General features: G+C 41.0%; 1 protein-coding gene across 3 annotated transcripts in view; it reads left to right on the plus strand.

Annotated features, from left to right (window-relative positions):
* The window catches only part of arap2 (ArfGAP with RhoGAP domain, ankyrin repeat and PH domain 2), a 132,517-nt gene that overhangs the window by 50,426 nt on the left and 63,843 nt on the right, over positions 1 to 18,248 (plus strand). For all 3 annotated transcript variants that reach the window (XM_044185025.1, XM_044185023.1, XM_044185024.1), the window contains 3 exons: positions 4,315 to 4,400; positions 4,746 to 4,928; positions 13,913 to 14,087. In XM_044185025.1, coding sequence (XP_044040960.1) covers positions 4,315 to 4,400; positions 4,746 to 4,928; positions 13,913 to 14,087 — 444 coding nt within the window. The remainder of the gene's footprint in view (positions 1 to 4,314; positions 4,401 to 4,745; positions 4,929 to 13,912; positions 14,088 to 18,248) is intronic.

Raw genomic sequence — 18,248 nt, forward strand, 5'->3', positions numbered from 1 at the left:
TGCTGGATGGCTCGGATTAAATGAAAACAAAGATTAAACCACGGGCGAGAACTTGGGGGATCCCAAACTGCTTCTTGACCCGCTAAGCATGATTAAAGAGAAGCAGTGGCCATGCTTGATGCAGAGGGATATCTGGTTGGTGTGTAGTTTTTTTTAACTCTTGCATGCTCCTATACACACATCCATCCTCCTCCAGATCTTCTCCATGCCTGAGTCACAAGTTTTAATGCGATTCTTCACCTCACCTCTGCAAAGCCCATGTAATCCCTTTTCAAACACCCTTAAATGATTTCATTTGCAGGAGTGTTTAATATTACATTTTGCCGACATGCTGGGAGAGAGAGGGTGAATATCTGCAACGAGGAAGCTGTCCTCACACAGTGCTCTCCTTAAATTAGGCGGTGGTCCATTTGGAATACCAATGACTGCTCACGCTTTTAATTAGTGCTCTCATGTCATGGACAATAAAGAGAAATGCTGAACATGAGAAAGAGGAAAAAGTAATGAGAAGGCTAATGGTGAAAATGATCCCACATTGGATTTCCTCTTTTCATGCCAAGACAGATTGAATTTTAATAGTCGGTAGCTTCACTCTTTGATGTGAAGCTGGCGACTATTCATATTTTGTCTTTGTTTGCGCAGACTTAAAGGATTGTTATTTTACGTTTCATGAGAATCTGAGCTAATCTGTGTTTATTGTGAAGATTAAAAAAACAGGTGAATCTGATCTTTGTAGTACAGTCACTTTTCACTACAACTATGTGTGTTTTTAAAATTACTTTAAGAGACAAATTTCAAATCGGCTGCTCATTTGCGTTTTCTCCCATTTTTCTCTTCCCTTTCTATTAGAAAGTGAGAACTCAAATAGAACGTTTTCATTATGCGAAGCATGTCCTTGTCACAAGAGGACCTTGTTTGCTGAAACTACAATGTCTCCTTGTAGCAGGAACCATAACTGTGAAGATTTAGCTACTATCAAAAATCTGGGTATAATTAGGTAAAAATTGGCAACTGGTGAGGCTTAAACCTGCAATTATTGATTTTTGGCCACTTGGGAGCAGCACAACAAAGTTGACACTACACTACATTGACATAATATCACCTCATAAAGTTGATATGGGTAACGTGTTAGCAAACAGTTGCCTATTTACACATCCAGCAGACATATAGCAACATTAGCATTATATTTGAGTTGAGTTTCTGGCCACACAATCAATATAAATCCAATAATCACATTCCTTTTTAGCTCTGTTTTGATCTCCACCAAAGCCTGAGGGATCTGCTAATTTTGTCTGTCTGCTGTTCGGTACTGGGCAGGTAGTGTAAAAACAAGGCTGATAAGCTTTAATGATTCATTCCCACTCCTGTTGGTGTTGGTGTTTCTCTTCGATTAACCCAAGATAATAAGCCCTTGTCCCAACCCTTAAACTGGTTAAACCCACATTCCTCAGTAACTTTACCCAATAAACGAAGTTGTCTATCTTTCTTTCTACACTGTTGCTTTTGTTCCCTCTCTTTGCCCTTTCTCTCACTGTACAACCCAACCAACCAGAGGAAATGACATTACTTCAAAGATTGGGAGGGCCCTCTCCACACATGTAATTGCAGTAAACTCCTTTAAGCCAGGATGCAACTTGGACACGTCTGCTGGCAACAGTTGCCATGGTAACTCACAAATGTAGTGCTCATTGCTTTGTTTCCTTCTGACTCGTTTTTGAGGGAGGGGAAAATGGCACACAAGTCCAGGGGGTTGGAAGAGTGCTCCATGAACTGTCGCTAGGAAAGTTTTTTAATTGGGGCTGAAATCCTTGGCGGGTTGGGCAATTTTTATGTGAAAGCAGCTGTGATGGGAATGCCCTTTTGTGTGTTGTTTTGCTTCCATCGGAAAGATGAAGACATTTACAACAGGCTATTTATATGGGAAGATCACGCCATGTACCCGATGGCACGTGCATGCACACTTTTTTCAGCTTCATTACCCTTACACAAGTGAGAATGGTCCTGTGGTGCTGCATGGCTCAGCGGATCGAGTGTGGCTGTAGCAATGCAGCAGGCGTCCAGAGTGAAATATTTTCTCTCTTTCACAGGCAAAAGTGACAGAATCTTGCTCTTTGGCCTTTATTTGTCAAGCTGGACTCATGTGTTCTCAAAGACGGTGATCATCAGTCTCCTTTCAATGTGACTTTTGGGATTTTACAAACCGGATTTATACACATGTCTGACCACACAAATGCATCCACACCTGACACTAAAATGGGAACTTTTCCCACAAAATTTTTAAAATAACCTTGGGGAAGAAGGAAATCCCATCTAATAGTAGTTGCAGGGCTCAGCTAAAACAAATACAGTATCAGTGAGAACAGACCAACATGGACAGGAGCATTATAATATTATTGATGGTGAGCTGTAAGCAAAAATCTACTAATAAGATTTTTGTTTAAAACAATTAACTACTGAATCAGTTTAAACCAGCAGACTTTATTGCTCCTAGATCTTTGTTAAAATGTGTAGAGTCTTCTAAACCAGGAATAACATTCTGGGTGCAACAAGTGTATAGTGTTTCTCTCCCCAGACAAACTTTTAATGTTTTTAACAAACTAGATAATTCAGACCTTGTTGAAAGTTCCCATTTCAACACACGTCCTTAAGGTTGTACATCAGACATTGCTCATGCTGAACTGCACTAGTAAAAGTCTTAAACAACCTCAGACAAAGTGCTGACGTAAGTGATGCCTCCTCAGTTTAAGTGCCACATTTGATTCAATAGATAACACAGTGCTGAAAGATTTCTGGAAAGGCTGTCAACTGGTCCCATACCTATTTAATTTTTGTAAATATTAGTTCATCATATTCCATGTGTTGTTCGACAGGGTCCAATACTTGGTCCACTCCTTTTTTCATTATACATGCTTCCACAGAAATGAAAATTTACACCGTGTAGTTGTATAATTTAGATACAACTACACAGTGTAAATTTTCATAGCTATGCAGATGACACGCAACTGTGTATATTGCTAGCTCCCAATAACATTTGAAATTAAATGATTTCAAAAGCGAAGTTGTAATTATTGGTGGTCATTTTTAAAAAAAATAAATTAAAAATACAAAATTCTATGTAGACTTTAGAAAATAGAAAACAATAGTGGTAGTAGTATAGCAATATAATGCTGTCCGGGTACCCATGTAAAAAAGAATATGTTTTCAGAACTGTTGTGATCCTTTGTCTTAATGTATTCACCATTTGATCATATCAAGCCTGACCACAATGGGATATCAGATTCAAAATCTAATCTGGGAGCAATTAAACCAGTCAGTTAATGCATCCTGGTGTCATATTTAAAAGGCACTACAACTCAGGATTTTTGTGAAGAGCTCACAGCTGTAAAATATAAACACATTTGGGAAAGTATATCATATTGCATAAAGTTTGCTTTTACACCAATTATATGGGATGTGTAACATTGGGAGAAAATCCTCTTCTTAATCTAAGACCCCAATGTTGTGATTTGTTCTGCTCAGTGTAGACATTATAAAACACCAGCATTCCTAAAGTAGGTAGATTAAATAATGATCACTAGTTATCAGAAAATATTTGCTAGTTAGTTTCTCTTTTTAATAACTTAGGTGACAAATAATTTAAGGATTTCTGGCGTCTGTGCTCTCACAGCTCATGCCCCCGCATTTTCATTCACAGCTGCTCTACTTGAGCATAGAAGACAGTAATGAGATCATGCCAAATCTAAATCTAAAATTATCTGCCTTTACACACAGGACAATAATTCACATTCACACATACAGAGTGTTTCTGCCAGATGTATTATGCATGTATGCTCTGTCTTTGGCCATAAGCAACCCCAGAAGCCTCTCGTTCACCCAAATAAACAGGCCGACCCACAAACACAATGAATTACTCATGATTCATTAGCAATTAATGGCCCTCGTTCTGTGCTTTCATTTCCAATTAGGAGTGCTGAGGGGACTAAATATGTCTGTTGTGAGTGAGAGAATGAGCTTCCAGTCATGCTCTGTTTCTCCATCTTTTAACTGCCTTGTTTATTGTTTATTCCATCACTGACATGCGGTGTGTGTTTGTGCACACTGTATGGAGATTTCTGTGCATATATGCAGATCCTAATTTAAGTTTTTTCATGTGAACTTTTCAGGAACTAAAAGTGTAGCCTGACAGCCATGCATTTTTGAATACATCTAATTGAGAAAGGTTTCATAAACCCAATGGTTGTATGAGATTCTGAGCGTACGTGTGTTTGTGTATCTGTGAACTCATACTGATGACTGTGTCTTTCTGTGTACCAGGGCAGCACCGCTCCCTTGGCCCAAGTATTTCAAAAGTGCGGAGCTTGAAGTTGGACAGCAGTATCTGGAGCAATGCACTAGTGGAGGTACATACGCTATGCCTTATGAGTGAGAACAATATAAATTCTCACTGGATATGGCTTGCCACTATATATAATCCAAAGCAGTGTCAAAGGGTTTTAACATGACTTCTATTTGACCACTTATGCAATTTTCAACAATTTTTCAAATGGATTTGTGGTAGTCAGTGTCTTAAAATTAACTACTGTTTTTGCTTGCCTTCAAAGGGCTTATAAACTAAAGTAAAATACCTAGTAAAGACCTGATAAACAAAGTTATTCATTTTTACAAATGAACAAATTCTGGTAACTGTACTACTAAAGGATTCTCACCTGTGTTTGTCCCCCTCTCCATGTTCTTTAAACCCTCAGCTCTTCCTGGAGGTGGGGAACAAGAATGCTAACAGTTTCTGGGCTGCTAATCTTCCCTTGGAGGAGGAGCTCTACAGTGGGGCTTCAGCGGAGCAGCGCGCCACATTCATCCGCAGGAAGTACAGAGAGAGGAAGTACGGGAGGATCCTGGAAGGCTTTCATAACCTGCAGCAGCTTAACCAGGTACAACTTTCATGAAGACACTTGAGCAGAAATCGAAACACTCAAAATGGAATTTATACAGTTGAAACTATGTTTTAAGGTATTCAGCCAGTATCTGCTAACATGGTGACATTCTTTTTTTTGTTTGTTTTTCTTCACACCTTAACATCTGCCAACCTGTCTTGTTTTTACTGGCCATTGAGTATTGCTTCTTTGACAAGTACTTGTCTAAGGAGGAGAAAATGCATTGCCTTTGATTCTACGCAAATTTTAAGCACTTTTCCAACCATATGCCAAACTTGTTTGCTTGTTCACTACACCAGTATGCGTGCATATCCTCTCTGCTGTAAACAAGCAGAGCAGATGTGGCGCAAGTACAGTAGATCTTCACTGCCTTGTCAAGTTAGTGTTTCATTGACTGTGTTTTTAACTGTCGCCTCATACACACTGACTACATCAGTCTGTTGACTTGTGCCAGAAGTTCTTTTTCTTTTTGAGTGCTTCACTCTCTACCTGAAAGTTTTGCATTTTATATCAAGAATACATGGGATCTATCCATTGTGTGCATAAAATTCAATGTGTAAACCTGACTGGAAATGTCAGAATATCTTCTGTTATGGTAGATATTGGAAAAGTACATCCAAAATATCCATTGTTTCTAGCTGTGTTAGCTAGCATATAATTGCTTAGCAACAAACCATCAGCATATCTTTAGATATACTAGCTGTCCAGGTGATTTTTCCAGGTGAGTTACCAGTCCTGCCAGCTACATAGTGTGAACAAGTAACACATCAAGAAATAAATCCATTTAGACCTTGAATGTGTTTTTCTGTTTCTAGTTACCTAACTGTTGTTCTGTTAAAGGGACAGGTCACCCCAAAATCAAAAATACATATTTTTTTAATATATTTTTGATATACATATATTTGAAATCTAAACAGCAATGTTTCTTTCCAGAAATCATGATCTGGTTACGTAAGAGGAAAAATATGTGTTTATGATTTTCAGAATCAGAAATACTTTATTGATCCCCGAGGGGAAACTCTTTTTGCTACAGCAGCTCACTATCACGTGAGTGCACACAGGAATAGAAGTACTTAGCAAGAAAATATAATACACTATAATACAGATCAGAAAATAAATTAAGTACCAAGTGGGTAAGTATAAAATATAACAAGTGTGAAGTACAAAGTAGGTTTACCAGTTTATGATAATAATAAGGTATAAGGTAATAGTGCATGAATTGCCAAGTTAAGTGTAGCTTATTAAGATTATAATGAGACGGAGGATATTGCACAGCAGTAATAAAGGTATGAATAAGTATCAATATCAATAAATAGGGAATTTAAAAGAGTATATTGCACAGGAGTATTAACACAGAATATTGCACAATTATGTCAAGTATTGCAGAGATGTAATGATCAATGTCCAGTTTAATGACTTAGGGTCATACAGACTAACACTTAGAGGGAGTAGTTAAAGAGTTTGATGGCCACAAGCAGGAATGACTTCCTCTGGTGCTCTGTGGTGCTTTTTGGGGGGATGAGTCTTCCGCTGAAGGTACTCCTTTGTTTGACCAGCATGTCATGGAGTGGGTGGAAGACACTGTCCAAGATGGCATGTAGTTAGGCCAGCACACTCCTCTCTGACACCACCGCCAAAGAGTCCAGCTCCACCCCCACAATGTCACTGGCCTTACAGATCAGTTTGTTGAGTCTGTTAGCGTCCGCTACCCTCAACCTGCTGCCCCAGCATGCGATAGCATACAGGATAGCACTGGCCACCACAGACTCATAAAACATCTTCAGGCCTGTCCGGCAGATGTTGTAGGACCTCAGCCTCCTCAGAAAATAGAGGCGGCTCTGGCCCTTCTTGTAAACAGTTTGAGTGTTCTTAGCCCAGTCCAGTTTATTGTCTATGTGTACTCTCAGGTACTTGTAATCCTCTACAATGTCCATACTGTCCCCCTGGATGGAAACTGGGGTCACTGGTGCCTTGGCCCTTCGTAGATCCACAACCAGCTCCTTAGACTTTGTCGCATTGAGCTGCAGATGGTTCCCCACCACAGCCCTGTACTCAGAGTCCGTGGTGTAGATGGTGAAGAGGAAGGGAGAGAGGACAGTCCCCTGAGGAGCCCCAGTGTTGCTGAGCACGCTGTCTGACACACAGTGCTGCAGGTGCACATGCTGTGGTCTGCCAGTCTGGTAGTCCACAATCCAGGACATGAGGGGGGCATCCACCTGCATCGCTGCCAACTTCTCACCCAGCAGGGCTGGCCGGATGGTGTTGAAAGCACTGGAAAAGTCAAAAAACATGATCCTCACCATGCTTGCCGGCTTGTCCAGGTGGGTGTGGATGCGATTCAGGAAGATGATGGCGTCCTCCACTCCCAGCCGGGGCTGGTAGGTGAACTGAAGGGGGTCCAGGAGGGGTCTGACCATGGGCCACAGCTGTTCCAGCACCAGTCTCTCCAGGGTCTTCATTATGTGGGAGGTCAGTGCCACCGGTCTGTAGTCCTTGGAGCCACTGTGACGCAGAACGAGGCAAGATGTCTTCCATAGAACAGGGACGCTTTGAAGACTCAGGCTCAGGTTGAAGACATGTTGAAGGACTCCACATTGCTGGGGGGCACAGGCTTATAGCACCCCGGGGCTAACTCCATTGGGGCCTGTAGCCTTGTTTGAGTGGAGTTTCATCAGCTGTCCTCTCACCTGGTCAGTAGTCAGGCACACAGCAGAGGTTACAGTCGGGGGAGAGGGGGAGTCATTAGTGTGTGTGATAGCAAGTTAAGGGGGGGAGTAGGACTCTCCCAGGAAGATGGAGCAGAATGCTCAGAGGAGCTTGAGAGCCGACAGCAGCTGAGTTAGAGGGGGGATGAGCAGGAGCCGGTGTGTCGAATCTGTTAAAGAACAGATTAAGTTTGTTGGCCCTGTCCAAGCTGCCTTCAACTCCTCTGCTGTCGGTCCTCTGCTGCCAGTGATGCTCTTCATGCCGCTCCAGACCTCTCTCATGTTGTTCTGCTGGAGTTTCCGCTCCAGCTTCCTCCTGTACTTCTCCTTGGCCTCCCTGATCTTCACCTTCAGGTTGGCCTGGATTGCCCTCACCACCTCCCTATTACCATCAGTAAAGGCCCTCCTCTTGGCATTCAGGATGTCCTTGATGTCCTTTGTTACCCACGCTTTGTTATTCGGATAACAATGGACTATCTTAGGTGGGACATTGCAGTCCACACAGAACTTAATGTAGCCAGTAATGCACTCAGTAAGCCCGTCAAGGTCCTCTCCATGAGGCTCACAGAGTGCATCCCAGTTTGTCACTTCAAAACATTCCTGCAGTGTCTCATAGGCCTCCTCCGACCATCTCCTCACTGTTCTTGTGGTCGCAGGCTGCCTTTTAACCAGAGGCACATAGCAGGGTTTAAGGTAAACCAGGTTGTGGTCTGACCTACCAAGGGGGGAGAGGGGGGAAGAGCTGTATGCGTCCTTAACGTTAGCATACAGCAGGTCCAGTGTCCTCTCCTCTCTAGTAGGACAATTCACATACTGGGTGAAATTAGTCAGTGTTGTTGAAACACTGACATGGTTGAAGTCACCCAAGATTAATATGAGTGCACTCGGGTGTTGAGTCTGTAGTTGTGCTATGGCGGTGTGAATGGCGTTGCATGCCGATGCCGGGGTAGCAGAGGGCAGGATGTAAACAGCCACAATGGCATGTGAGAATTCACGTGGCAGATAATATGGCCGGAGTCCCACAGCTCAATGTCCAGGGTACAGATACTCTGCTTGATAGTAACGTGACCAGGGTTACACCATCTGTTGTTAACTAGAACAGCAAGCCCGCCACCTTTCCGCTTACCGCTCCCGGTGTGATCCCTGTTGACCCGAACAGTCTGAAAGCCATAGATGGAAACGTTATGATCCGGGATATCCTGGTGTACCCATGTCTCTGAGAAGCACATCAAACTACACTCACGGAACTCCGTCTGACTCCGGGCTAACGCAGTTAGCTCGTCCATTTTATTCGCCAGCGATCTCGCGTTGCCCATGACGAGAGAAGGCAGACACGGCTTAAATCTCTTGTTCATAAGTCTCCTTTTGTCTGCACCCCTCTCTCTTCCCTCGCTGCTTCGTTCCACCTCTGCATCCTCGGTGTGTCCTCCTCCAGATCTCAGTGGGGACATTGGTTGTCCTAGGGGCCATGCCGCTTGGCTTTAGCGCGATCAGCTGTTCCCTGGTGTAAACAATGCGGCCAAACAGCTGATCTGCAGCGGTGCCCTGACCGAGTAGCAAGAGAAGAAGTTCCACTGCAAAAAAAAGTACTAAAACACTTTCTATTCTCATTTTCGTAAAGAGCGTATAAATTATAGCGTTAAATTATACTTACACACAAGTTACCCAAGTTTGGGGTGAACTGTCCCTTTAAGGTTGGAGTAAAGTGCAGCAGAAGTTCACCAACCATGCAGTGATAAGTGGGCACCTACAATAGCTTCATCTGAACTTCTAAGAAACATACAACGTACATAGCATACTCCATTGGCTAAATCCACTGAACCTGAAAGAGCCCATATATTCCGTTTAACCATCAGTAAAACTACACTAAATAAGTCTAAAAATGTGGTCTTATCGATCTCAAGTGTAAGCAGGTTGGCACTAAGGCCTTCTCTGCCAGTTTGTGGTTTAGGGTTTATTGCTCTGGCAAAAAAGTGCTTGTTTTTTGGCTTCCTCTTAAAGAGAGGGTCTTAAAAGAACCAAGCACTGAGCCTCCAAACAGCTTCCACCTGCGTCAGCATTTACGCAGATCAGCCCCCTTGTATTGTTTTCTCAAGTAGAAAAGAGAGTGATGGAGATGTAGAAAGAAAGAGGGAATGAGGGGGGAAAGTAAGGAAGAGATATACTAGCTAGCTAAGTGGAAAAGTGGATTAGGATCCACAACAGAAACGCTTGGGTTGGTTTTATTGCGGCTTTGCTGGCTTTTGCGTGGGAGTGTGTGGTGTGTACATACGTGTGAACACGTGTGCTGCTCCACTAAGGATGTGTGAATTTACTGTTAGTTTTTGGTGGTGGTGTAGGAGAGGAAGTGTGACAGACGTAGAGAGTGTGGCTGCCCAAAAGGGTTTGGCTAGTGGAGAAGTGTGTGTGTGTGTGTGTGTGTGTGTGTGTGTGAAAGAGAAAGAGTGAAAAAGAAAGAGAGAGAAGAAAAAGGTGGAAGTGGGTGGTTGTGTTTGCTTTCTCTCTGTCTAGTCTGCCTTTTATAAATGGGCTCAACAGATTTGATAGGGATCAATGTGTCATAGAGCCATTATACACACTGTGACTCAACATATGTGTGTGTATGTGTGTTTAAATAAAAATAAAAACTCTTTAAAACAGTTCCACTTATCTTAACCGAACGTAATAAATCACAAGCAACCCATAAAAAAATTTACAAAATAAAGTATTTTTAACATAAACAAGGACACTGAGTCTAATCTCATTGGACATGTTGTTCCAGTTCTGTGTCACACTTACTTACTGTAACACTAGTGTGAATACGAAAAAATAAAAGCTATATAAAACCTATTCCTTTGGGAGTCTTCTCTGGAACAAAGACAATAATACTAGCGATTTCCTCATTGACATTCATGCAATTTTGAAATCATGCAATGGCATTTGAACAAATTTTATGGGCCCAGGGGTCATGAAACTCACTCAACACATGCAGTAAATTACCGTTTAAAGTGTCAATTCAGGTAATGAAACAAAAATAAAAAGGAAGTGAAGTGATTTATACCTGACTGCATCAATATGTCTCTTACATAAGCTCAACCGTGCATGCTTATTCTGTTAAGATGCTTTTGTTCTGCATCCGGTTTCCTCATTTCATGTACTCTCTCTAACTCGCTCTCTCAGTTTCTTAGTCCCATGTTCCCCATTAGAAGCTCATATCCCAGTGACCTCCACAGAGTCTCTGCAGGCCACATGACCTAGAGAGGGGGGAGGGTGTCAGAGGACCTTCTTATATCATTACACACACTCGCACATGCAGACACACATAAACTCTCCAGTGGCTGCAGTAATTGCTATGGCACAGAAGGTCATTTCCAGAGACGATACAGAATAAGGCCAGGTTGCATGGGACTATTTTGTCATAATCTGACCCCGTCTTGTGTGTGAGCGTGTGTGTGTGTGTGAGTGCGAGTGAGACAAAGGCAAAGACAGTGAGTGCATAAACTAATCATATCTTTATATTAAAAAAAAAAGTTTGTTGATGTTTTTTTTTTTTTTTTTTCAGAAACTGTGTAAAATGAAATAAATGAATGTGAGTGCTTGGAACACACACATACTTAAATGCCTTTATCTCAGTGCAGGTTTGTGTGGGTGCGCAGGTTATATTGACAGGTACTTTGTTTGTGTGTGTACTTTGCCTGTGTGTATATGCGCAGCCTCACCGTGCCTCACTTTCAGATGGATCTTGCTTGTTTGTGGCAGATCGATGCAGCTTACTGACTCGGTCCAAGTCCGATGAAAAGAGAGGTTACTCGTTGAAATTCTGCTATTTGCCACTCGACTCCTCTGTTGATCCACTTTGTTGCGGGTCATGGTGCCCAATGTCACATCAATTGACTGGACTGATAGGAAGAGGCAGACACAGAGAGAAAATATTTTCCTCGGTCAGACTGTATTCTTCTGACTTTCTTATCTTGCTTCTCTTAGCTGGCTCACTGTCTGAAACATGTATATAGTTTTAACAAAGCATGTCTACATGGCTAGACACTATACTGTATAAGTAGGGTTTTCTGCTCTTATTAAAGGAGGCATTCAACATCACATATTTATAGAAGCAAAAGTTTGTTTCACAGGCTCTGGGATCAAGTGCCAACCTCCATGGGTGAATGCTGAAGCCAGTGTAGAGGTTCCAACATTCAGTCTTCAGGATAAAGCACTTTTGTAAAAGGAGACAGACAGAAATATAAGAAGAATATAAAGATGTAAAGAGTCAGAACAAGTTAGGGTCTCAATTCAGTATCTCTCTTCTTTTATCTCTTGGTGGCAGTTTTAAAAATTACTCTTCCATTAAGGAGATATTAAAGTTTATGTAGAAGTATTAGAGATGTCTTTGATTGATTGATTGATTATGTTGCATTAAGGTGTTGGATGCAGTGTTTTTTAAGCTTGACTCATTTTATCTCATCTTTGCTGCGCAGATTCTGACCTTTTTTTATTTATTTATTTTATGAAAGTGCCCTTTAAGTTGAAAATGAGACTACGTTTTTGTTGTAGTTTTTCATTTGTTTAAAATTGGAAGTGAGCAGAAGTGATGCTTTCCTTTAGTGATTGTTATTGAGGACTAATGGTGATATATACTTACATTGTTTGTATGTGAACATATAATGTGTGTGTATATTTTATACCTGGCAGTTAAGAGCTCAATACATTTTGTATGTTATACGTCACACCCTGGACACAACCTGTACTAACTACTCCCCTCTGGTGGGCGCTACAGAACACTGTATGCCAAAACAACCAGACACGAAAACAATTTCTTTCCACAGGCCATCACTCTGATGAACAGTTAACATCAGTCACTATATATATTTTATATTTATAGTTGTATATACTTGATATAGTGTATACTAACATGTGTACATGCATATACTGTACATATCCACCTATGTCATGTATATAAAGCGACCTGTTACATTAATCATTCAATATTTATTCCAGCATATTTGCACATTGTACTATTGTATTCTTGTTTACAATTTACAGAAACAGTCTGACTATATATATATATACTTTTATATATATTCATCTTCTTTCACCTACTTGTATGTACATAATAGCTAAATGTTTATGTGTACCTTTGTTCAGCTTTTGTTCTTGTTTGTTTAGCTGTATTTCTATTCTGTGTAAATACATTGAGAGCAACAAAACAAATGGAGTCAAATTCCATCCAATCCAATAAAGCTGATTCTGATTATTAAAAAGTATAGTGTTGCATGAATGCATTTAAGGCAAAGTACACAAACCACTTTGTGTTCTTATACATAGTTTACAATTGTATATTTCACAATACTTGCCATTCTTAACAGTTCTTTTATTTTACCTCAACTTTTCTAAACTGACAAATGGCAAACTGATACTTCATTGTTAAATTGTGTGCAGTACAGGCCTATTCACACCCTTCATTTCATATTGGAGTTTTATTTTGTATTGCATGTCTTATTTTTCAGTTTCGTATTATATATATTGTGCATTTTTTGTGTTTTGAAGCAGTATTTTCATTCCATGTATTTCCCTTTCCCTCAGTATGCCCTGCTGTTGTTGTTTACTCAGTTCATTGTTCATACCTTTATTCCCACATTTGTCTTCTTCAAAATTGTTAGTTTCATTATATTTAATATGGACCATTTGTCCTGTTCTTATTTGCTATATTACTTTTTTTCACAGGGATTAGAGATTTAATGATTCCCACAGGGAGTATTAAAGTTTGATCTTATTTTAACTTCTCTTTTGAGCTCAGCGGGCTGAACTCAATTCTAAACTTTATATGGTTTTCTGACGCCGCTTTATAGACTCTTTTTCCTCTATCAACCTGCCATGCACACACAGACACACAGAGCGACACCAAGCTTCTCCTCCTACACAAGGAAGTGAGATCATACTTGCTTTTCCAGGGATTTTCACTGGTTCATTGTCTGGGATGTGAAATTTTTAAAGGTATTAATCCCGCTATAGAAAGCTACTTAGAAATGCAATGAGCCGCGACTGCACTTACTCAGCCTTTTATTAGTCTATCACACCAGGAAACATTAAGTGGACTTGCATGAATAAGATGATTTTTGTGACCACTAAAAATCAGCCTTAAGAATCCAAGAAGGACATGAAATTACAGATACAGTATTATCCTGCACATACATTATTTAAGAATTTTAAAATGGTGTTGAGACTTCATGGGACCCATAGTAGACCAAGTGAAGGCACAGTACAGAGAAACTCTTCATGTGCTCTCTTATGTGTGTACAGGCACTGTGTGCAGCTGTGGTGTTGCCTGACATCCTGCAGACCATGGCGCTGGTGTTCAGTGGGGCAGATGTTATGTGCGCCACTGGGGATCCAACCTTCTCCACCCCATATCTCTTGGCCCAACGTGCTGGACAGAGGCTACAGATGGAGTTCCTGCACCAGAACAAACTCTCTGGTAAGCAACTATGTGTGCCCCTTAAGTTCTATTGCTATGCCTGTCGAGGTTTCCCTTGTCCAACGGCACACATGCAGTTTACAGTCACAATGGTGGCAGATTTAGGACATAGTGTCTGTGACATCACCCATAGGTTTCTGAAGAGCTGTTGTGAAGCTCAGAGCATCTAAGTGTATATTTTTTCACAATTACTGCACATAATCTTTTATTTGTTAACAAAGGGAAAAAGAGTTCCAGCTAGAATACAGGAAACTTTCCATGGCCAGTGTTGAACCCAGGTGGGGTGCTAGACCACAGAATAACTCATATATTCTCCCGGTCATACCTAAATAAAAGAGTTGACACACTCGCATAAATCTATGATCAGCCTTCAAACTAGGTGTGTGAGTTGGACTTTGTCTTCAACTGCCAGCACCACATATATTCAGCCCATTTCTTTATACTTTAACAAGCCAATCATGTTTAAAACCCGTACTTACCGCTGTGCCGCCATGTTTATAAAAGCACAGTGGGAGTTTTTTTCCCACTGCCATGAATACGAAATTAAGGCAGAAAAACTCACAAATTTGAAGCCAGCGTTTTAAGTTAAAAGTTTTCTCTCTCTCTCTCTCTCTCTCTCTCTCTCTCTCTCTCTCTCTCTCTCTCTCTCTCTCTCTCTCTCTCTCTCTCCCTCCCTCACCCTCTCTCTCTCTCCCTCTCCTAATTTCGCCCATCTCTCCTTTGTATTACCCACCTCATGTTCCCGGCATCGGAGGCATGGCACAGATGTGCTGTGTTCTGCGGCTTCCTCATGAGGGGTGTGTTTTGTTTGTGTGGTTCCACACAGGGCCGATGATAAGAATGTATTAGATTAAAGGAGCGAGAGAGGCCATTGGCTGGGGCCGCGGAGAGACTTTCTCTGGGACTGTATTTTACATAATGTATGCGCTGCATCTGTGCACACTCGCCGGCACCGAGCCTGTTAGGGACTCCTAATTGCTAGCATGGGTCACCTGGTCGCCATGGTGATGGCCATTACTTGGAGGTGAGGTGTGTTAGAAGACACACATCCAGACTGACAGACAGACACACACACATTCATGCGTGTGGTATTGTCCATCTGAAATGTGTAGCATTCAGGCAGTCTCTATATGCTCATTATGTGTCTGGAAGTTGTAGGGCTTCATCATTAACAAACAGACAAATATGGAGCTAACTAGACTCTTCCTGTAGCAACAAGGACCTAGGTCAGGGAGGTTACCAAGAACCCAACTGCCACTCTGACAGATTTACTGTTCCTTGGCTGCAATGGAGATCTTGCCTCAGGGACAGTACAGCACTTGGCAAGTTGGGACTATACGGCAGAGTGGCCACAAGGAAGCTACTCCTAAAAATTATACAAGATGTTAACCCAGGGACACATGCCACATTAAAGATGGCGTCTTGTTTACATTAAAGACTAAAGATATTTATATGTGCGAAACAGTCTTTTTTTTAAGATCCATACCAGCCCAGTATCCCTAGGAATTACTTTCATATTTGACAATTGTGCAGCACATGAATTATATTAAATGCCAACACCAATGCAGGAAGCAGCAACAATTAATGTTAGCTTTCATTTTTTTTAACCACAATCATAATCTTTCCTTAACTATAACCAAGAGTTTAAGCTGCCCAACCTTAACCATTCCTTAACCAGTGTTTATTTGCCATAGCCGCTGTCTTTTCTAAACCTTAACTGTAACTTAACCAAACTGTAGTTGTGATGTATAGATATTGTAGAAACAAATCTTAAAAATGTTGGCATTGAACATAATCTGGAGTTTGTCTCAATTATCAAATACAGTATCAATGTTCTGTCTGCCTATACAGTTGGATGACATGTTTCTTCATTATGATAAAAACGGGCACTATTGTTTATTTTGAGTCGATCCCACATAAACTGTCCAGCTGCAGTAAATATTCACTAGTGCCCCAAACCTGCTACAACAATAGTCTTCATTAATCCACTAAAACTACAATGAGAAACTGTCTTAGGAAATTATTTAGCCTTTTTTAAATTAAAACAATTACTTTTGACCTGTTTTTAAGGATTTATATCTTCAGTAGGAACTGATGGGTTAGGGGCTGAAAGCCACTCAGAAAGTATTAAGGGTCGGACTAATGCACTGTTGGTTTTGTGTGTTGCAAAATGATCTAATATCAACGTTCTGTTTGGTGATACGGTTGTGTAATACAGGCCTCACATTAGGTTTAAAGACAAGGTTTGGTAATATATCAAAGTCTGACAGCACTCATTCACAAGCCTAATGCCCACAACTTAATTCAATTAAGTCTGAAAACCAATGACAATCATGATCATTCTCTTAAATGGGCAGTATTCTGTAACCTCCTGAAGAAGCTACAGCTTTGTATCACTATGCACAGCCAAGTACTTTTGTTCTTGCTCCTTATATGTGACCAAAGTGCTTTGAACTGATCACACAGCTGAGGAACACTGCCATCCTTTCTAGCAGGGTTAAAAAACTGTTTTAAAATAATGTGAAAACACCTATGTATAAATATAATTTGTAAAAGTACTGTGAAGACATAGACTATTATGGTGTGCTGAAAAGATTAAGGCTCCACACAAAAAGTCCAAATTCCCTATTTGACATCTTCCTACTGCTGGACACATTGTCACATCACGCAAAGCTGTGGAAAGTGGCGTCTGCATTGCTTTTTTTGTGCATGCAGCCCCCAGAGTTTGCAGAAAAAGACTTGTGAAAATTTTGATTAAACAAAAATTGAACTTTTTCAGTTGTTGTGCACAGTGTTATGTCTGGCAAAAACCGGGAACAATTCAATACCCATATGACAACATCCCTACTGCATAGCGTGTTGTTGACAGAGGGAAGATAGAGTGAAGAATTGAAGGAGCCACATAGCAGCCAATATCGAGGACAAAACAGTGTTCAGTTTTAGAGTTCGAACAAGACAGCGGATGCGAGGAAGCATAAGGACATACTGTATATAGGTATTTCATTTGTTTACAGCAGTGTCTGCTGTCATGACATTATGTGCATACATGTGGTGGCTGTGTGCTTAGTATTTCTCCCTTTTATTATATCTTTTAAATGCATCCACAACAAGGGTGCACTTCAGGCTACAGGACTGCATTGGGATTGGGATCCTGTGGGACCCAACACAAATCTCGCAGGAGCAGGTAGTCAAAAAATAAACAGCAGAATTAAGCGCTAACCAGAAGGAAGGAGTCAACAAATGAAGTTGAAAAGAAGATCAAAGCAGGCCATTATAATATACAGTAAAAGCAAAGCAAGGCAAGTCTGACATTTGGACAAATTTCTCAGTTGTTACTGACAAAGATGGAAACGACTTTGTTAGTTGCTACAAATGTGCATTTGAAAGTTTGTTGTAAAGCAGTTGATAGTGTTTTGCAAGTCCACACTTCACAAGCCCTAACTCAAAGTTTAGTTCACAAAGATTGAAATGAACTAGTTCATGTTCGTAGCTCACAATTTTGAAATTTGAACTAAGTTCACAATACCAAAGAATTAACTAGTTCATGTTCATTTTTACTGTTTTTTTCCTTTACAAAATGTGAGTTGACTCGGGTGGAGAAACTTTGCAGCTGCGATAAACAATCGGCACTAAAGTCTAAATTGGAGTTTCTCTTAGTGTGAAGAAAACATTGTCGCTGTGTCTCTTAACAGTGTGAATCCCAATTTGTGAAAATTAAATATTGGGAAAAACCCTCTTTTTCCCCTGGATATAGTGCATCAAAACAAAGCTGTCAGCCTGCTTCTCGCAGAACCTCTCCACCGTCCCTTCCCTCTACAGCGGCTCATTTGTAGCTCCAGCGTTAGGACATCCATTGATGGCAGAGCATTGTCACTTCATTAGCTCCTTCGCTCTGCGTATATGTGAGTGCATGCATGTGGGCCTCGACGGACCTCGTTCTCCCACCCACACCTGCTCTCCCCAAAGCACCCTGGGATACTGTAGAAGCATGTTCATTTACATATTCCCATCCCAGATTCCATTAGAAAAAACCAATGGCAGCTCTCCGAGGCAGTCTCTACACATTTTTGGAACCCCTGAGGGCAGCTTCAATGATGGATCTATCCCTTATACTCAAAGGCTTCCACTGCAGTGGTTTCTTGTATATTTTTAGGTTCCTTT

The sequence above is a fragment of the Siniperca chuatsi genome, linkage group LG22, assembly GCF_020085105.1.
Source record: "Siniperca chuatsi isolate FFG_IHB_CAS linkage group LG22, ASM2008510v1, whole genome shotgun sequence".
Classification (NCBI taxonomy): domain Eukaryota; kingdom Metazoa; phylum Chordata; class Actinopteri; order Centrarchiformes; family Sinipercidae; genus Siniperca; species Siniperca chuatsi.